Raw genomic sequence first — 20,355 nt, forward strand, 5'->3', positions numbered from 1 at the left:
GAATACTTACAATTCGTTTTGAAATTTTGTTATTTCATGGTTTATGCTCATCTATACAAAGAATCATCAATGGTATGCATTACAATTGTATAAGAAATGAAATACGACAAAAAAAATTGATGTTTTGAAACCCCAAACACTAGTTCCTCGGTATTTCCTCGGAATATTCCGACGGAATTCCGAGGAAGATAAGGGTTTCCTCGGAATTCACTCGGGATATTCCGAGGAAATTCTGAGGAAATAGGGGTTTTAAACCGAAAACAACGTTTTGCGGTTTGAATAACACTTATATAACCCTTATTAAGTGTCTTAGACTTATTATGTAGTCAAAAATTTGTTCTTCCCCCTATAATAAACACTTTTCCGATTGTATGAACGAAATCCCCACAACATAAGAGAAACACTTATACACTTTAATGAACGGTAAAGGGAATACTTACAATCCGTTTTGAAATTTTGTTATTTCATGGTTTATGCTCATCTATACAAAGAATCCTCAATGGTATGCATTACAATTGTATAAGAAATGAAATACGGCAAAAACAATTGATATTTTGAAACCCCAAACACTAGTTCCTCGGTATTTCCTCGGAATATTCCGACGGAATTCCGAGGAAGATAAGGGTTTCCTCGGAATTCACTCGGAATATTCCGAGGAAATTCTGAGGAAATAGGGGTTTTAAACCGAAAACAACGTTTTGCGGTTTGAATAACACTTATATAACCCTTATTAAGTGTCTTAGACTTATTATGTAGTCAAAAATTTGTTCTTCCCCCTATAATAAACACTTTTCCGATTGTATGAACGAAATCCCCACAACATAAGAGAAACACTTATACACTTTAATGAACGGTAAAGGGAATACTTACAATCCGTTTTGAAATTTTGTTATTTCATGGTTTATGCTCATCTATACAAAGAATCCTCAATGGTATGCATTACAATTGTATAAGAAATGAAATACGGCAAAAAAAATTGATATTTTGAAACCCCAAACACTAGTTCCTGGGTATTTCCTCGAAATATTCCGACGGAATTCCGACGGATATTTTACTATCCGTCGGAATTTCCTCGGAATATTTTCATTTAACCGGGCAAATATTTTGCGAAAATTGAAATTAGAATTCCGACGGATAGTATCCGTCGGACCCTAGGTTTTATAACCGCGAGCCGCTTCTTCTTCCCCATTTCTCTCTTCTTCCTCTGCGCGACTCCTCCGGCGATTTCCCACTGAAATCTGACGATATCTCTGGCGATCTCCCCCTTCTCTTACACAAATCATGTAAGGACCCTATTTCACTCTCTTAGGTTCTATTTGTTAGGTTTTTGTGTAGTTTTGATAGATTTTTGTTAGGGTGATTGGTTAGGATTGTGATTTGGTTGTGTAATAGGTTTAGAATTGTGATTTGGTTGAATAATTTGTTTTGTTGAATTGATTTAGAATTTTTTAATAATTTTTTTATTTTTTTTGTATTTATAAAATCGATTTTTGTATATAAAATCGTTTTTTGTATTTTACAAAATAATTTTTGTATATAAATTCGATTTTTTGGATTTTACAAAACATTTTTAATATCTATAAAACTTTTTTTGTGATTAAAAACTATTATTTGGGATTTAAAATATATATATATATATATATTAAAACTATTTTTTGTAATTATTAAACTATTTTTTATTTATTAAAACTATTTTTTGTTTATTAGAACTATTTTTATATATTTATTAAACATTTTTAATATCTATAAAACTTTTTTTGTGATTAAAAACTATTATTTGGGATTTTGTTTTTTAAAAAAAAATACATATATATATATATATTATAAATTTATGTATTTATTAAACATTTTTAATATTATTAAAACTATTTTTTGTAATTATTAAACTATTTTTTATTTATTAAAACTATTTTTTGTTTATTAGAACTATTTTTATATATTTATTAAACATTTTTAATATCTATAAATCTTTTTTTGTGATTAAAAACTATTATTTGGGATTTTTTTTTTAAATTAATTTATATATTTCTATATTTATTAAATATATTTTTTTTTAATTTACAGGTCTCATGATGATCAGATCCGGCCTCGACAGCATCGTGGTCGTGGTGGTACAGGGAGCCAGTCTCGGGATTCCAGCCATTTTCAGGATTCCCCTTCGCCCCACAGCTTCTACCATACATCTCCCTCTGCTGCAGCCGCTCCTGCTCCTCTCGCTCATGCTGCTTCATCCGCTCCTGCTCCTCCGGGTCCTCCGGGAGTGATGAGTGTTGCGGAGTTGGTTCAACAGCCTTGTAGTGAACGCATTGTATTGTCGGATGAATTTCCTTGAAAGTGTATGGTTTGAAATTTCAGGACTGTAGAGGGCACACAGATGATCGTCCTAAAGAATGTAGATATCAAACCTTAAGTTCTGTGATTTGTTCTTCGATTTCTTGTTTATAAAAGCAAACTAAAATGAAATGTGGAACGTAAATGCCACAATTGATTCACGGCTTTGTTGAGCTCACTTCACTCTCTTTGTTAAAAAATACATCTCGATCTTCTTAGTTCCAACAACCAAAGAGGATATAAAAGACAATCTTTCACGGTTTATTTCTAACATTAGTAAGAAAAGGACTTGTCTCTTTCTCTCTTAATCCCTTCACGGTTCTATGTTAAATCAGGTCAAAACCTCAAGTCAAACCGTCAACACACTTATGGGCCTTATCAACTGGGCCGTAATTTTAATTTAAATTTCGAGTCCATCGGTAATCGCTTCGATCTGTCGGTAGACAGAATAGAATAATGGTTTCGCCGGTTAAACCAGTCGGCAATCGGTACGATCAGATTGCATAAAAGCAAATCATAATAAGTCACGTGGCACAGTTTACACGGTTCGTAGACTCGTAGTGGTCGCCATGTAAACAGCGGGAAAACAGGGCCCCACACATATTAACTAAGGAGTAGGACCAACAAATCATCACCACGAAACGCAGCGTTTCCCCTTCGTCTCCGCGTTTAAATATTCTTTCACCCTTTCGTCATTTTCGTCAGATCCAAGAGAGAGAAATCAGAAAAAGATCTTGAAACGATGCCGTACTACACGAGAGACGAGGATGAAGTCGACGATTTCGACGAGTTCGATCCGACGCCGTACAGTGGAGGATACGACATCACCGTGATCTACGGCCGTCCGATCCCTCCTTGCGACGACACTTGCTACCCTCTCTCCTCCGCAGCCGACGAAGATTTCGAGTACGAGAGACCTGAATTCACCTCGTACCACGATCCTTCCGCCTACGCCGAAGAAGCTCTCAACACCGAGTACAGCAGCTACTCCCGCCCCAAGCCCCGTCCCGGATTTCGACCCGGTTCAGCCGGAGGCGGCCACGTCCAAGGTGAGAGACCCGATCAGAGTTACGGTCAGACGGAGGCTGAGTACGGTAGGAGACCAGAATCGGGGTACGGCGGAGCGACGGAGACGGAGTATGGCCGGAGACCTGAGCAGAGTTACGGATCTGGTGGCTACGGTGGCAGATCGGAGTCTGGTGGCTATGGTGGGAGAACGGAGGTTGAGTATGGCCGGAGACCTGAATCTGGATATGGTGGGAGATCGGAGAGTGAGACCGGGTATGGTGAAGAGAGGAGCGAGTATGAGCGTAAGCCTAGCTATGGAAGGTCTGAGGAAGACGAAGGAGGCTACAGGCAGCCTAGCTATGGGAGATCTGAGGATCAGGTTGAGAGCTACATAAAGCCCAGCAGCTATGGAAGGTCTGAGGAAGAGGAAGGAAGTTACAGGAAGCCTAGCTATGGAAGGTCTGAGGAAGACGAAGGAGGCTACAGGCAGCCTAGCTATGGCCGTCGCAATGATGACGATAATGATGAAGAGCGCAGGAACCGTTCTGGTGATGATGAGGAAGGGAGCTATGGCCGCAAGAAATATGTAAGTTCAATAAGTTAATAGTCAATTTCCCATGATTTGCATCTAGATTCTGTGGAAAATAAGTTTTGATTGTTTAAACATAAAACCCTTTTGTTGATGATAACATAGACTCATCTCAACATTGAAACAAAATATTATAGTTTTTGTGATAACATCCATTACCCACTTTAACTTCATTGGTTCAGTATTTGACATCTTGTAGGGTATAACAATCATAGTACAGAACTTACATTGCGTTATTTGCATCTAGTTTGTTTTGAAAATAAGTTTTAGTTTGGTTTAATCCCCTTGTTGATCACAGTGTAGCGGTGTAACTCTGTTTTCAAAATGGATTTCCTTAAGTTGAAAGCTATGTTCTAAAATCCCATAATAACGTTCCTGGTTCAATGTTTGTGTGAATTTGGCCATCTTGTACTACTTTTGAAGATTTCCCATTGTTGATTATAGTGTAGAGTAGTCTCCATGTTGAACTAAAGTGTTTGTCTTTGATTCCCTGTAACTCTGTTTTCCACATCCTGGAATGGATTAGCGTCAGTTCTGTGTATGACATTTGAAGATCTTATTATGGTGACCGTTAATAGGGGCATCATTGACTACAGTTTTTATCTTAACGAGATTCATCTCTGCATCTAAAATTTTGTAGGGTGGCAATGACTCTGATGATGATGAGGAGAAGAAGCAGCATCGTTACAAGCATCACCACCACCAGAGGCGCCGTGATGAAGATGATGACTAAAACCTTCTCTCAGTACTGGAGAGTGTTATGATCAAGTACTTTTGCTTAGCTTCATCTTACTAAATAATAAAAAAGCTAAGGCATTTTTATCTTTCGATGTTGTTGTTGTTGCGTTTGTTTGATTCTCTTTGTCTGTGTCTCACTTTGTTTCTGGTTCATAATAAGACCTTGAACTGATATCGGGTCATCATCATGTGAACTGTTGCTACTCTGTGTTTCGTTTTTTTTTTTGTGTTATGAAACTATGGCTTCTGTTGTTTTTGTTTTCTCGATATTAAATATCAAAAGTCATTGCCGACAAGTAAAAATATTTTGTGGTTAAAGCCTGATTCGATTTTTATATTGAATATTTTATAATTAAAAAAACAAAAAAATTAATCAGTTTTGTAATAGGAATGGGTTAATAAGAGACCTATATATACATTACTCAGCTTTTTTGGTTTAACATCATAAATTAACAACCAAGAAGCAATGTCAAGCGCTACAGGCCCTAGGAGTACATGGAGGTGAGATTCCACTAAATATATTGTTATGTAACATAAGATTTTTGATTATAAACATTATACTGAAACGAATTTTCTGGTTGGTTGCAGGATGGACGGGCAGTTACGATACGACATTGCGATGAACACCATCATTATAATCCTCATCACTGATGCGGTCTTACATATGACTCTGAGAGCCCACAAGATTCCCCTTGCTGATAACGTTGAGGGACTTTTATGTACGTTCGTAGTTGCGTACGTGTTTGTCATCACGACTAATTGCGGGTATTGGCTTACAGCAAGCGAGGAAGAAGTGTGTTTACTTGGAATTTACATCATGGGACGCCTTGGTCACACGTTAGGCTTTTGTATTTTCCTCTGTCTCCTCTATTCTATTTCTCACTTGGCTATGTACGTTGCTCTACCTTGTTTACTATGGTTGGTGCCAGCCATGTTTGCACCGTGTTGTCCATGTCTGTGGACCGGAGAGTCAACTTGGTGGAATTTTGTGAAGCAACCACAACCAACAGTAGATATTGTTTAACTTTTTTAAGATTACACAATTTTTGATCTTCCATGATGAGAATTTTGGACTATTATTATTACTAATTTTGTGCTTTAATTGCTTATCACGTGAATATCTCGTCAATTGTTTTTAACTTTTCTCTCTTGCGATCAGTGAATTTTGCTTCCACTATCTACCCATAAACCTAGTGTTGCAATGTGTTTCGCGATCTAACAAGATGTTATTAGGGTTTACGGATTGTTTTAGACATCAATCATCAAGAAAATTAGAGTTTCCTAGTCTTGATTTGTTCCTGCTTAATATAATTTGGGGTTTAGTGATCATTTATCTTTTGGTTTTGTGTTGCATGCAGAGTATCTTGGTGCTGGAGTCGCGTGCTCCTGCTTAGCTTCATCTTACTAAATAAAATATAAGCTAAGGCATTTATCTTTGGATGTTGTTGTTGTGTTTGTTTGATCCTCTTTAGATACAACGGAGTCTGTGTCAAAGTTTGTTTCTGGTTCATAATAAGACCTTGATAAATATTGGGTCATCATCATGTAACAGCACCTCTTTTAGAGCTTAATAATTATGGCTTCTGTTGTTTTTCTTTTGTGAAATCGAATAATTACAGCTCCCTCAAAGAAGCTGTTTGGAAGGTTAAGACAGCTCCTAAGATCAAAACCTTTATATGGAGAGCGGTTTCCAATGCGATACCAGTTGGGGATCTCTTGATCAGCAGAGGAATGAAATTGGATCCTTGCTCTCAGATATGCGCTTTTGAAGGTGAATCTATTAATCACATAATCTTTAGTTGTCCAGTTGCACGTCAGGTTTGGGCTTTGTCTTTCATTGCTTTACCTGAAAATGGGTTTGATATGGTCTCCTTCTATTCAAACATCCACTTCTTGTTAGCTGGACTGAATGATAGCAATTCCACTAATGAAGTAAGAAGGTGTTTTTCCATGGTTTATTTGGCATTTGTGGAAGAACCGAAATGTCTTTTGGTTTGAAGGAAGAAGATTCAATGCTTATGATATTGTTCAGAAAATAATTCATGGTTTATAGCTGATGAAGTGGAAATGAGTAGGATGGAGGAAGAGAAAAGGGTGGCGCAGGCAGTGATAGTCAAATGGGAACCTCCTCAAGTTTCTTGGTTAAAATGCAATATAGGAGTGCACTTGAGGAATGATATTGCGTTGGGAGGAGCTGTGTGGGTGTTAAGGGATTCTGAAGGGAAGTTGTTAATGCACAGTAGGAGAGCTTGTACTGGTCTCAATAACTTGAAGGAACTGAAGATGCATGTGCTTTTGTGGGCGATTGATAGCATGGTAAGCCACAAGCTAAACAAGGTGATTTTTGCGATTGATGATGATATGATTGTTGGAGCGATCACAAGTCCAAAGGCATGGCCATCTTTCAAAGCAATGAGAGCATATATGTAAAGTAGATCTAATAAATAACTAAATGTTTACGATAGTTTTCATAGTATGTCATATGTGGAATCGATATGTATAGTTCTAAAACCTATAATATACAAAATTATAGAAATTTAAAAGGTACATGTTAAAATTTTAGTCCCACATGTGTTTAATTCTCAAGTTTATATTTAATATTTTAAATCATATTGGTAAATAACTATTTTTCTATCCAATTGTGTTGGATTGATAAGATTTTAAGTTTTTCCGGCTAAAATCATAAAACAAAATAAACCCGCCCATTTGTGTGGAGCATCACCTAGTTAAATATAACAAGTCATTGCAAAGAAGGAAAATTATTTTGTGGTTAAAACCACTTATGTGACTACACAAAACTACATATTTAATATAGAAACATGAAACAAGCTTAGACCAACTCTTCTTGACAAAGACATACACCACAGCTCCAACCACATTTGAAACCGACACTCCAAGTGTAAACCATCTTGGCCAGATGCTGTGACCAGTGAGTGATCCTTCAGGTACCTTGTCTGGATACACAAGCCAAAACCCAGCTGTGAAGGTTCCAAAGAAGATTGTCACTACAAGCAACATGAAGAACCATCCAATGTTGAGTTTTCTCCTCAGTGTCTTCACTTTGTTGTCTTGTTCTTCAATTGGCTTGTGGAGCTGTGCCAAGTTGAAGTACGTTGCCACGAAATCAAAGTTTCTGAGCACGAGATAGGCAATATAACAAAACTTGTGTCTGAAGCGTATGTAGCCATGTGAATCGAGTCCACCATGTGAACTTGAGAAGGAAGCCAATGTGGTTAGGCCACCGATGGCCAACACAAACTTGGTAAGTTATTCTCGCTCTTTATTAAGAGCCTCCAAAGGATCCTACAATAAAGTGTACTAATTTTGTAACTCAAATTTTTTCCTCATTCTCAGACATCTCTCGTAGAAGACATACTAACCGGTTTGCCTGAGAAATATAAAACTAAAGGTTTAAAGTACATGCTTCTTATCAAATCAATCTACAACTATTCAATAAAACTTAATTTGCTTTTATGTAACCCATTAAAATCATTTACACACTTAATCACATATCTATACTTAAATGCCACGACTTTCTCTTGTTCTGAATAACTATACGTATTTACATGTGTCTCATTTGTAGACTCTCGTTACTACATGCAACATTTTTTCCATGACTTTCATGAAGCTTTTTAAGTTCGTGAAACTAGTTTTCAATATAACAGTCCATCAACCTATCAACACATTTACCTTAATATTCTATGTTCCAATAATAAGCAAACTTACTGCCATTATCGACGAAATGGAGCTGTGAGGATGAGGAAAGTCCTTGATTTCCTATCTTCAACAAAAAAATAGTAAAGAAATGTTTTGCTATTACAACAACTTATATAGTGATTCAGATAAAAAAAAAATAACACAACCTTCTGATTGATGCCACATAAAAAATGATCAATGTCTCTAAGCTTCTCATCCTAAACGCCATTCCCATACAATTTACAAAATTTCTTCTCCTCTACAACTTTTATCGTTATGCGAAGATGGTGAACCTCTGTTCATTAAATGGATTGGGCTTTTTTTTTTCAATATCATGTGCTTAAAGATCCTATTCTAATATTCTAAGTACGTTTTTCATAGACGAGACATCCCAAATTTTTATCTTTACTTTTCCTACACCAATTCATAGCTATTCATATTTTGACCCAAACTATGTAAAATCGGATCAGTTTAGTCAAAACCCAGTACGTGGCTAATCGTAAAAGATACAGAGAAGTATTCAACCAATCATTTCATAACATTCATTCATTCACCCACAAAGAGCTCTCAAATTGGTTTCGCAACTACAAAACGTCAAATCCGTTCTTGGATTAAGGTTTTGAGATTGAATCTCATCAATTTTTTTGTTTCTTATTGTAGAAAAGTTTCACTTTGAGCTACAAGACAACTACTAGTGAAGGAGACCAGACAGTTCCAGATCCGTTTCCAAAGTTGTTGGATAATTTAGGACCATCTTTAGTACATTTGTTCTTCGTCCCTGAGAAAGGAGGAGGATCGAGTTAGGTTAAGTTTGCTAGAGGTTATGTCAAATTGTTCGGGAGAATGTCGGTAGTAAAATGAACTTACTTACGTGCCTCAGTGTTTGTTATCACACCTGAGTGTGTTGAGATTCACAATCTGATTTTGATGGAAGAAAGCCGGAAGAAACTAGTTAGGTACTTTCTTTGAGAATTTATTTGTTATCAAGAAACTCATCCCGCGTTTCAGGGATTCTTTAATATATCTTACTCAAATTCTTCAAGGAGCTTCTTAAATTTAGTAAGCGGTCTTGCAGTTGTCTGATTATTTTTCTTTGAGAAATTGGCGATTAGAGTTCACTGTTTATTTTGATTTTGAGTATCATTGTGTATGAATTTCGTAAGGATTGTGGATTTTATTAAAACCTGTTATATAAAGATTTATTTTTTGATGGAAAAAGAATAAACGATTTTATAAGATTTTGTTGCAGTTAAAAATTAAAAGATAAAGAAATATATTATGTATTTATTTATGAAATAAGAAAATTAATTAATACTTGATTTTATATTGTTATCTTTAAGAAATTTTATACATTCCAACATGTTATTAAAATTGATTACATTATATATCAACCGTGGCAGTTATAGCCCCCGATTAAAGCATTTGATCTAGTCAGTAGATCTCTTGGAAATCAAGTTTCGATTCCATTTCATTGTGCATGTTAAACGCCCTAGTAATAGCTGTGCTGACTTCAAAGTTCAAACAGATTGGAGGTTTGTTGAATTTGAATTTGGTCGACTTTGAGGAGGTGAACAAAATTCGATTGTGGGTTATTTCAAAAACGTTTTTATTGATAAGATGAAAAAGAGGTTACAACGTTTGTCGGAAACAAAAAAAAAAAAGAAAAAGATAAATATGATATAGTGAGTAAGTTGTTTTGGACATGTAAAGTATAAATCACAAATATAAGTCGTATTTGTTTTTTTTAACACTAGATAAATTACCAATTACTAATGAACAACTATACGGATAATAAAGAGCCTAAAATACTTTGAAATCTTCGAAGAGCTTTGCTTCTAATAATCTGTAATAAACAAAATATAAGTGTAAAAATCTTTAAACCATAACCATTATTAAACTATAGTGCTTAGACGAGTCGTATGACCTGAACAAAACAAGTATGAGTCGTATGACCTGAACAAAACAAAATCGAATAATAAACCGGATCTAATTGACCACTAACCGGAACCGGTTCAATCGTGAATTGACTCAAATCCCATTAAGCGGCGCATCGTGAAAAAAAGAGCCAGCAACTGTTCAAAATATCTCAATAGATAGATCAAAAAAGCAATCATGGACACCATCATTTCATTAATAAATATCCTCTGAAACCTCCGTTTGAATTTCTATCTTCTCTTCTCATCATGGGTGCTTCATCCTCTACAGATAATAAAGAGTTATCGGAGAAGCGAGAAATCGAAAGCCTTGCTGCTTCCACCGGTGCTCTCCCTCTCCTTCAACGATCTTTCTCCAAGCTCGCCGATCCTCAGACCAACACTGTTTCCTTCCAATCATTCAAGGTAATAACGATTAGGGTTCTGATTGTTCTTAAGAGAATCTGGATTTGCAATTGCAGTAGTTTTGGGATTTGATTGGATCGTGAATTAGTGTTTTGACACTGAGTTTGATCGGATCATGAATTAGGGTTTTGAGACTGAGTTTGATAGAGATCGAACTGTGGATCTCTGCTTTAGCTTTATGATGAGTTTCATCAATTTTTTATTTGTTTTGTTTCTTATTTTAGAAAAGCTTCACCTTGAGCTACAAAACAACTACTTGTGAAGGAGACCAGATAGTTCCAGATTCGTTTCCGAGGTTGTTGGAGCATTTAGGACCATCTCTAGTAGATTTGTTCTTCGTCCCTGAGAAAGGAGGAGGGTTGAGTTGGGTCGAGTTTGCTAGAGGTTATGTCAAATGCTGCGGAAGAATGTCGGCTTCCATGTCTTACAACACTCTGTTGAGATTGTTTCATCTGACATCTCAAAACGCAGGCTTTTCGTCCAAGCTGGAGTTCGAATCTGAAGAAGCTGATTGTAAGATCAACGGGTCGGTTTCCACAGTAGAGTTGGTCATGTTTCTATGGATGTGTTGGACAATGTCGTGGGATGGTCGAAGCAGTAGATCCACCGACTTGTTTCTTCCTGACATAAGCCACTTGATTATGTCAGCGCTTGTGTCTTGCACCGAATCTGGAGCTAGTTTGGATGTTTGGGATTCTGATGTCTTCCGTTTGGAGCTCGAGCTTCCTGTCGGGAAATTCCTTACGTGGGCTTTGACGACGATTCCAAGCCTCACTGAGTGTCTTTCTCACTTCTGCAACGCGAGACTTCAACATTCTCTAAATGCAGAGGTACTCTTTCTTTACTTGGTGCTTCTCATTTACCCGTAAGGTGTTTTACTAAAAAGTGGATTACAGGATGGATCTGGGCCTTCAAAGTCAGCTGGTGGAGATGATTCTGCGTCCAAGACATGTGAGAACACACTTCTAACATGTGGAAGGGCATGGGCGATTTCTTTGACGTCAAAGAATACGTTAAGTGAGGAGATCTTGAGCTCATGCTTTCCCTGCAATAACGATGAACCCAATGAATATCTTCTTTACCGGTATCCCACTGTCATGCTTCTGTGAAGGTTCTGTCTCTATAGTGTACTTAAAAGTTTTTAATGTTCATCTATGTTTCAGCTCATATCATCATGGAAAAGGCATGAATCGATTGTGGGACAACGTTCAAGGGTATCATGCTCCTATACTACTGATAGTTTCTGCCAGCGGTGGAGTTGATCATGAAGGTACTTCAAGCGAGAGGAAGTGGGTCATCGGTGCTATCTTGCAGCAGGGTTTTGAGAACAGAGATACATTTTACGGAAGCTCTGGGAACTTGTTCTCCATTAGTCCTGTCTTTCACGCATTCTCATCTTCAGGTACTGCACAGATTTAAAAAAAAAAAAATCATCTGTTTGGTCAGTTGTTTTGCATTAGTATATTCTGTAATAGTTTTGTGTTAATCTTCAGGGAAAGAGAAAAATTTTGCATATAGCCATCTTCATCCCTCTGGTAGAGTTTATGACGCAAACCCAAAGCCTGTTGGAATTGGATTTGGGGGAACACAAGGAAACGAGAGAATCTTCATTGACGAAGACTTTGCTAAGATCACAGTCCGTCATCATGCAGTTGATAAAACTTACCAGCCTGGCTCTCTCTTCCCAAACCAGGTAACACAAGTGCTGGTCTATATATATATATATATATATATATATGTATATATGTTTCAAGTTCTGTGGTCTTGGATCTTTAAAAACATGTGTTGTTTCAGGGTTATTTACCAGTAGAGGCTTTGGTGTCAGATGTTGAAGCATGGGCACTAGGTGGAAAAGCAGCTAAGGAAGTTCAAGAAGCATACAAGAAAAGAGAAGAGCTTTTCACTGACCAACGTCGAAAGGTAAAATTCAAAAAGAGCATAAGATCTATTATGCAAATGCACAAAAGGACTTGCAAGTTTGACAAGTTGTAATATGTATGTGCAGATTGATTTGAAGACGTTTACGAATTGGGAAGATTCACCTGAGAAAATGATGATGGATATGATGGGGAATCCTAATGCTCCGGCAAGAGAAGAGAGGTAATGAGTGAGGGGAGCAAGACTTGTTTGGCATATTTATGCACATACGTTTTCTCAATAGTGGGTTCGTCTGTAAAGTATATATTTGAAGAAACTCGTTTGCTGTTTGCGTAAGTTATGTATACTATTATCGTTACCAAAGCTCGAACCAGAGTGTTGAGTTTGAGATTTACCCAATAAAAAAGAGTTTTATTTGAAGAGTTTTATAGACGTTACAATGAGTCAAGAAGTAGTAGATAACTGTGGTTTTAAGTTTCATTGTTTCAACTACACAACTCTTTTCGCGTGAAATGGTTTCCAGAGCTCTCTGCTTTCTGCTGAGAATCATCTCCATCACTTTATTCATAGACTTGGTCTCCTTCTTTATCTTTCTTTCCTCCGACTCTATCTTCTTTATTCTTACCAAAACCATTTTCCTCTTTTCTTCATCTCTTGCCTCCAGATCCGACAACAAAGAAGGCCATATCAAAACTCGGTTTTCTCTAAACCGAATCAATTTGAGTTATAGTTCGGTTCATCCTAACCCAAAAAAAAAAAAAACTAAATGGGTTTAAAAATCGGTTAGACCTGAATCTGGTTGCGTAAGCCTTTGGTAGAAGGTGATGAACTCCATAGAGAAGCTGTACAAGGGGCATTAACAAATACTTGGTTTCTCTCCCATTCAAGTTCCTTTACCTTTCTCTCACATTCTTCTCTATCCATTGTTCCTGTGTTATTGTTATTTTCTGGCCATCTCAACCACCTATGTAACTTCCCCATCTGTTCTAGAGAAATAGACCGATTAAAACTAAAATGCTTATAACAAGATAAAACACACCTATGTAACTTCCCCATCTGTTGAGTGGTACGGTATTGTGCTCAAAGTCCCCTTGAATACTAAATTGGACATTGTTGCTGTTGCTACCGTTTGACGATAGAATATAACTCATATGACAGGTTGAAAACTGAATTATTTTCTTTCAAACCTTGTCTTGAAATCGATCATATTAGTTTTGGTTTTGCTTTTTGTTTCAATATTAAATCAATGTCCATAAAATTGGTTTTGTTCTTTTTGAACTAGACTATCTCAAAGAGATGAAAATTAAAATTCTTATATACTTTCACTAAAAATAGCAGCATTCTTTATTAACAGATGTATACATTGTGACAAAACTCAATTCTAGTTTATACATCCTCTATTTTTGATGAAAAATATAAGTTAGAGATGCTCTTACACATTGAATCCACAAGCTCATGACCAACAAACTAGTTTATTCGAAGTGCATAATTTACTAGCAAAATCTCTATTAAAAACAGTGCTTGACAAACATGAATTCTCTCTTTCAAGCTCAAGAACAACGCTTAAACAATATATGTATCAGGTCAGATTCAAAAGCTCTAATCCGACACATCAAACAGAGTACCCAAGGACATGTATAGGTATCCAAAGCCTTATCTGCTATACTTCCTTCTATCTGCTTTAAGTTTATTCCTAAAATCACACCAGTATGTTGGCTCATCTTGCAAAACAAGCCTCACCAACCTCTTATTGAGAAAAGAAAGACATGAATTAAACTTCATGGTTTCTGATCAAATGTTCACATAAAGTAAAAAACAATACAAATCTATATGTCCCAACCTGAAACCCAAAGCTTGAGACACATATCAAGAGTCATACATACCCCAAACTGAACAAGAGCAAACCCAAATCAAGCGAGCATATCATTGCTTCTTGTCTTCTGCTTTCCTCGGCTGCAAGAAAACAACGAAACCAAAACACACAAAAAAAAATTAGTTATTGGTGAATCTCTCCCTCACAATGATAAACGTGTGAAAACACAAACGGACCTTAACACCAGGAGCTTCTTGGTGAATCTCTTCCTCAGGGATGATGACAGGCCACTGCTCCCCGGCTTCACGGAACATCTGCTCTGTCTCGAGATACTGCCCTTTATCAAGAATCATCTTCCTGATGGACTGAGCCGACGTGGCAGCCGCATCGAAAGCTTCCTCAACACCATTAACGAACGTGACGCTGATCTGCGGTGGCTGATCGTCGGTTCTGCGTTTCACCAGAACCTGGCAGTTAGGGTTCGACTCCTTGGCCTTCCTCGCGTTGCACTGAGCCAAGAACTCGACGCAAGAGGCGAGTCTTGGATCCAATGTGTTGAACTCGATCTTTACTTTTGATAGGAACTTCAACATCCTCTTCTCAGCCTAAAACAGCCACTGATAACAAATCGTGAGTCGAGATCTGAAGATGATTTCTACCAAAAATCCGATAATTGTTCCAAATGATTGGTGGAGAGAAAGTGATAACCTAATGAAATTGCTATGTATAAGAAAGTAAATTTTGGGTTGAGAAGGAGATCTCTGACTTACACAGGTAGATGGGAGCTCTCCGGCGAGAATTGCAGAAGAAAGCGATGCAGGTGGAAGGAAGACTGAAGAAAGGGTTTTGGGCTTTCGACTGTGTACAATGACGATAGTACCCTTACTCTTTAGTTGTCTTTAGAGCATGATTAACTCTAATCTCTTACTTCCGATTTTTAATTCATGATTTGACATTTTTTATATTTTTTACTTTTTTTATACTTTCGACTAAGAGACGATTCTTATATCTCTTATTTAAGAGAAAAACTAAAAAAATTAATAACTGTTATGAAAGTCATACATTCCAACGCCGAAAATGTTGAAATAATTAAAGATGTGGGTCCCACTGTCACTATTTGCACAGTAATTTTTCTTCTATAAATACGGAGTTTTCGATCATTTGTAAAAACATGATTACACATCCTTCACTCTTCCATTCTCTCTGATAATAATCTTTCTATCAGTATTAAAAGTTCTACGGGTATAAACTTTTGCCCTTATTTAAATTCCTGCGATACAAATAAATTCTAGTTCCTTTTATAACACGTTATCAGCACGATCACTCTGCGATTCGGTAAAATTTATTTGTATCATTTATACCCTGTTATAATGGTCGGTATACCGCCTCTAATATTATTTATATTATGTTATAATGGCCGGAATACCGTCTATATTATTTACTAATAATTTAATTTATTAATGGTCGGCCAAGCCGCCTTATATTCTGTTTATTATTTATTGGTCGGCCGAGCCGCCTTATATCCTGTTTATTATTTATTGGTCGGCCGAGCCGCCTTATATTCTGTTTATTATTAATTGGTCGGCCGAGCCGCTGTATAATTTATTTATTACTCTGCATTGATCGGCTGAGCCGTCGCATGATTTGTTGTCATAACATAAATATTTCATTGCCATAATTTTTACTTTTATGAAATTTTATAGATTTGATTGACCGTTTAATACGATATTTTCAGACTGATTTTTAGTGCACTCGATTTAACCCCAACGGTCACAAAGAAATTTTTTCAAAATTTCCCCTTTCTCCAACGGTCATGAACAGTAATTTTCATCTATAAATACAACTCATTTTCACTCCATTTTCTCATCCAAAACATTTCATCTTCTCTCAAATATATTCAAATCGCTCTCCTCCGATTTTTCATTTCAAGAAAGATGATTCGCGCACTTTTGTTTTTATGTGCCATTTTTATTTGTGTTTCTATTTATGGTTTATCCGTTGGAGAATTTACTCCAAGAGAATTTAGGATGAATATCGGTTTACTTTTCTTTACATCGCTTCTCCTTGTAATTGCTTGCATGATTAATGTAAACGGTTTCTTTTAATATGAATAATATTCTAATAATTTTTATTTATGTTCTTTAGAAATACAAATGGCAAAAATCGAGAAACTTCAGTTTCCGGCATTGGAAGTAACTGGGACAAACTACACGGCATGGGTTACAAACATGGAGCTTCATCTAGATTCCGAGGAAATACTCGGAACAATAAAAGATGGCAATATATCAACCTCTCATGAAAAGGCTAAGGCCGTAATATTTCTGAGAAGGCATCTAGATGAAAATCTTACGCATGATTATGCGAGAACCAAAGATCCCTTAGATCTTTGGAAAGCTCTGAAGGAGAGGTTTGATAACCAAAGAAAAATTACTCTCCCCCATGCGCTTGATGAGTGGAAAAATCTACGATTTCAAGATTTTGAAAAAGTGGAAACGTACAATTCCGCTATATTGAGAATAGCGGCGCAATTAGATTATTGCGGTAAGCCTGTCTCGGAAGCAGAAATGCTCGAGAAAACTTACCAAACGTTCCACAAAAATCATTATGTTCTACAAGAACAATATAGAAATTGTGGGTATACGAGGTTCTCTGAACTCGCTGTGGCGCTTATAATAGCGGAGAGAAATAATGAACTCCTCATTAAAAACCACAATGCCCGACCCACGGGAACCAAAGCATTTCCTGAGGTAAATGCAACGGATATTAAAAATCCGGAAAAAGGAAATTATTCCTATCGTGGGCGTGGTCGTGGCCGTGGTCACAATCGTGGTTTTGGTCGTGGTCGTGGTTATCGATTTAACCGCAACCATGAAAGGAGTAACAACCCAAGAGGAAGGGGATCCAACACATGGAATCGATCTGATCGGGTAAAAGGAAAAGAAACCCAAGAAAACCCTACTCATAAAAATGAGAACGTCTGTTACAGATGTGGATCGAAGGGACACTGGTCTCAAGTATGTCGAACTCCTCGGCATCTATGCCAATTGTACCAAGAATCTATTAAAGGCAAGGCAAAGGAAGTAAATCTCAATGAACACCTTGTGGGTACAACATCGACATACCTCGAATCCTCTGACTTTATGGGAGATTTCGACGAGGCCACTCATCAAAATAATTGAAGTGCTTGTTCTGATCAAGCTTAATAATGCCTAGTGATGCCATAAAATATTATGTATTTCACTTTCAAAATAATGTTGTATTTCAAAATATCTAATGTATAATTATTGTGTACTTGTTATTGATGCATAATATGTTTACTTATGAAAGTTTATTTTCTTTATTGATATTAACTGTGTGTTACAGAAATGGATAAGAAAGCAAATGGAACAACAACTAAGCAAATTGGTAGAGAAGTTTGCATACCAGATAGTGGCACAACGCACACTATACTGAAGGATAAGAGATATTTCTCTACTTTAAAGTCAGTAAAAATGACTATAAACACAATATCAGGTCCTACAGACCTGATCGAAGGAATTGGCAAGGCGAACTTTATGTTGCCTAATGGAACAAAGTTTTCCATAGATAATGCCTTATATTCTCCAAATTCTAAGAGAAATTTGTTGAGTTTCAAAGATATATACCGTCAAGGGTATAACACTCAGTCTGCAACTGAGAATGGAAAAAAGTATTTGTATATAACTTCTGAAAAATCAGGCAAAGGCCTTGTACTGGAAAAATTTCCAGAACTTCCTTCTGGATTGCATCACACTTATATTGATGCTATAGAATCACATCTTGTGATCAAAAGAAATCCAGAAGATGTTACATTATGGCATGATCGCCTTGGTCACCCAGGCACTACAATGATGCGAAAAATCATTGAAAACTCACATGGTCATTCAATAAAAACCCAAGATATATACCAAAGTAATAAAATGACATGTGATGCGTGTGCTCTTGGGAAATTAATCATAAGACCATCACCAACCAAAGTCTGTATATGAATGTCAAAAGAGACATGACTGGATAAAATGGAAAGATGCAATTCAAGTCGAACTAGATTCGCTTAACAAACGAAATGTATTCGGACCTATTGTGCTCACACCCAAAGATGTAAAACCAGTTGGGTACAAATGGGTGTTTGTCCGAAAAAGAAATGAGAAAAACGAGATTACAAGATACAAAGCTCGTCTCGTAGCCCAAGGTTTCTTTCAAAGGCCAGGAATTGATTATGAGGAAACTTATTCTCCTGTCATGGACGCAATCACATTTAGATTCCTGATGAGCCTAGCGGCCAATGAAAATTTAGAAATGCGTCTCATGGATGTCGTTACGGCATATTTATATGGATCATTAGATACTGATATCTATATGAGAATCCCAGATGGATTCAAAATGCCAGAAATGTTAAGTTCCAAACCTAAAGAGTTATGTGCAATAAAATTGCAAAGATCATTATACGGGTTAAAACAATCTGGACGAATGTGGTATAATCGTCTCAGCGAACACTTAACAAAAGAAGGATACACGAATGATCCTATATGCCCTTGTGTTTTCATAAAGAAAACAACATCCGGATTTGTGATAATCGCGGTGTATGTTGATGATCTTAATATTATTGGAACTCAAAACGAAATCCAAAAGGCATCAAACTATCTGAAAGGAGAATTTGAGATGAAAGATCTCGGCCAGACAAAATATTGTCTAGGATTACAAATTGAGCATTCTCGAAAGGGTATATTTGTACACCAGTCTACATATACCAAACGAGTATTGAAACGCTTTAACATGGATAAAGCAACTCCTCTTAGCACCCCGATGGTCGTTAGATCACTTAATGTTGAAAATGATCCGTTTCGACCATCTGAGGAAAATGAAGAAATACTTGGTCCTGAAACTCCATACTTAAGTGCAATTGGAGCTCTTATGTATCTTGCAAATTGCACTCGACCTGACATATCTTTTGCCATTAATCTTTTAGCGAGATTCAGTTCGTCTCCTACGCGAAGACATTGGAATGGAATTAAACATGTCTTTCGTTACCTTCAAGGAACAACTGATTTAGGCTTGTTTTATCCTAAAAGTTCAAAAGGTCAAATGATTGGTTTTGCAGATGCAGGTTATTTGTCAGATCCACATAAAGCTCGATCCCAGACAGGATATGTTTTTACAATTGGAGGCACCGCCATATCTTGGCGTTCTCAGAAGCAGACACTTGTTGCTACTTCTTCAAATCACGCTGAGATCATTGCACTCCATGAAGCAAGTAGAGAATGTGTATGGCTAAGATCAATAAGCCGACACATCTGTTCAAGCAGTGGGATTGACGAAAATACGGAGCCAACTATTCTGTATGAAGATAACGCGGCATGTGTTGCTCAAACGAAGGAAGGATATATCAAAAGCGATAGAACCAAACATATACCTCCGAAGTTCTTCTCATACACTCAAGAGCTCGAGAAGAATAAAGAGATTGAAATAAGATATGTTCGATCATGCGACAATGCAGCCGACCTCTTCACAAAATCACTCCCTACCTCGGTATTCAGAAAACACATCCATAACATTGGGATGCGTCATCAGAAGGATCTATGACTGCTTATTCGAGGGGGAGCTTACGTAGTTGTACTCTTTTTACCTTACTATGGTTTTTCCCATTGGGTTTTCGTGGAAAGGTTTTTAACGAGGCAACAAAGACGTTAAGCGAGAGCGGAGAGTGACACCGGTCCCCAAGGGGGAGTGTTATGAAAGTCATACATTCCAACGCCGAAAATGTTGAAATAATTAAAGATGTGGGTCTCACTGTCACTATTTGCACAATAATTTTTCTTCTATAAATACGGAGTTTTTGATCATTTGTAAAAACATGATTACACATCCTTCACTCTTCCATTCTCTCTGATAATAATCTTTCTATCAGTATTAAAAGTTCTACGGGTATAAACTTTTGCCCTTATTTA

The 20,355-nt window shown here is 36.9% G+C and overlaps 4 protein-coding genes across 6 annotated transcripts; 3 read left to right on the forward strand and 1 right to left on the reverse strand.

Moving 5' to 3' along the window:
• Positions 1–2,974: 2,974 nt before the first annotated feature.
• On the forward strand, positions 2,975–4,920 carry LOC106432322 (uncharacterized protein At5g39570-like). The gene is made up of 2 exons (XM_048754794.1): positions 2,975–3,925; positions 4,569–4,920. The coding sequence occupies exons 1-2, from the start codon at positions 3,074–3,076 to the stop codon at positions 4,659–4,661; spliced, it is 945 nt and encodes a 314-aa protein (XP_048610751.1). The 5' UTR covers positions 2,975–3,073; the 3' UTR covers positions 4,662–4,920.
• Positions 4,756–5,732, forward strand: LOC106432320. The gene is made up of 2 exons (XM_013873159.3): positions 4,756–5,167; positions 5,255–5,732. Exons 1-2 carry the CDS (start codon positions 5,133–5,135, stop codon positions 5,688–5,690), a joined length of 471 nt encoding a protein of 156 aa, XP_013728613.2. The 5' UTR covers positions 4,756–5,132; the 3' UTR covers positions 5,691–5,732.
• A 4,711-nt stretch (positions 5,733–10,443) lies between these two features.
• LOC106432324 lies at positions 10,444–13,005 on the forward strand. Its single transcript, XM_013873161.3, has 7 exons — positions 10,444–10,701; positions 10,926–11,531; positions 11,598–11,785; positions 11,865–12,103; positions 12,195–12,394; positions 12,496–12,621; positions 12,707–13,005. Exons 1-7 carry the CDS (start codon positions 10,546–10,548, stop codon positions 12,803–12,805), a joined length of 1,614 nt encoding a protein of 537 aa, XP_013728615.3. The 5' UTR covers positions 10,444–10,545; the 3' UTR covers positions 12,806–13,005.
• A 1,095-nt stretch (positions 13,006–14,100) lies between these two features.
• On the reverse strand, positions 14,101–15,306 carry LOC106432306. Of its 3 annotated transcripts, XR_001286390.3 has the most exons (4): positions 15,163–15,306; positions 14,629–15,009; positions 14,420–14,532; positions 14,101–14,325 (listed from the first exon to the last, which is right to left on the reverse strand). XR_001286390.3 is itself a non-coding variant. In XM_013873146.3 (3 exons), the coding sequence occupies exons 2-3, from the start codon at positions 14,983–14,985 to the stop codon at positions 14,503–14,505; spliced, it is 387 nt and encodes a 128-aa protein (XP_013728600.1). In that variant the 5' UTR covers positions 14,986–15,009; positions 15,163–15,306; the 3' UTR covers positions 14,302–14,502. The 3 variants fall into 3 exon arrangements, 2 of the variants coding, with proteins under 2 accessions (XP_013728600.1, XP_013728601.1); XM_013873146.3 differs by having other exon boundaries at positions 14,302–14,532; XM_013873147.3 differs by having other exon boundaries at positions 14,302–14,532; positions 14,629–14,997; positions 15,163–15,267.
• Positions 15,307–20,355: the final 5,049 nt, after the last annotated feature.

The sequence above is a fragment of the Brassica napus genome, chromosome C4 (genome assembly GCF_020379485.1).
Source record: "Brassica napus cultivar Da-Ae chromosome C4, Da-Ae, whole genome shotgun sequence".
Classification (NCBI taxonomy): Eukaryota; Viridiplantae; Streptophyta; class Magnoliopsida; order Brassicales; family Brassicaceae; genus Brassica; species Brassica napus.

Coding starts and splice junctions, on each gene's coding strand:
- LOC106432324 (XM_013873161.3), top strand. CDS start 10,546: ATGGGTGCTTCATCCTCTACAGATAATAAAGAGTTATCGGAGAAGCGA. Junction 11,532..11,597: donor AACATTCTCTAAATGCAGAG/GTACTCTTTCTT, acceptor AGTGGATTACAG/GATGGATCTGGGCCTTCAAA. Junction 12,622..12,706: donor TCACTGACCAACGTCGAAAG/GTAAAATTCAAA, acceptor ATGTATGTGCAG/ATTGATTTGAAGACGTTTAC.
- LOC106432306 (XM_013873146.3), bottom strand. CDS start 14,985: ATGTTGAAGTTCCTATCAAAAGTAAAGATCGAGTTCAACACATTGGAT. Junction 14,533..14,628: donor AAGAAGCTCCTGGTGTTAAG/GTCCGTTTGTGT, acceptor GTTTTCTTGCAG/CCGAGGAAAGCAGAAGACAA.
- LOC106432320 (XM_013873159.3), top strand. CDS start 5,133: ATGTCAAGCGCTACAGGCCCTAGGAGTACATGGAG. Junction 5,168..5,254: donor GGCCCTAGGAGTACATGGAG/GTGAGATTCCAC, acceptor GGTTGGTTGCAG/GATGGACGGGCAGTTACGAT.
- LOC106432322 (XM_048754794.1), top strand. CDS start 3,074: ATGCCGTACTACACGAGAGACGAGGATGAAGTCGACGATTTCGACGAG. Junction 3,926..4,568: donor GCTATGGCCGCAAGAAATAT/GTAAGTTCAATA, acceptor AAAATTTTGTAG/GGTGGCAATGACTCTGATGA.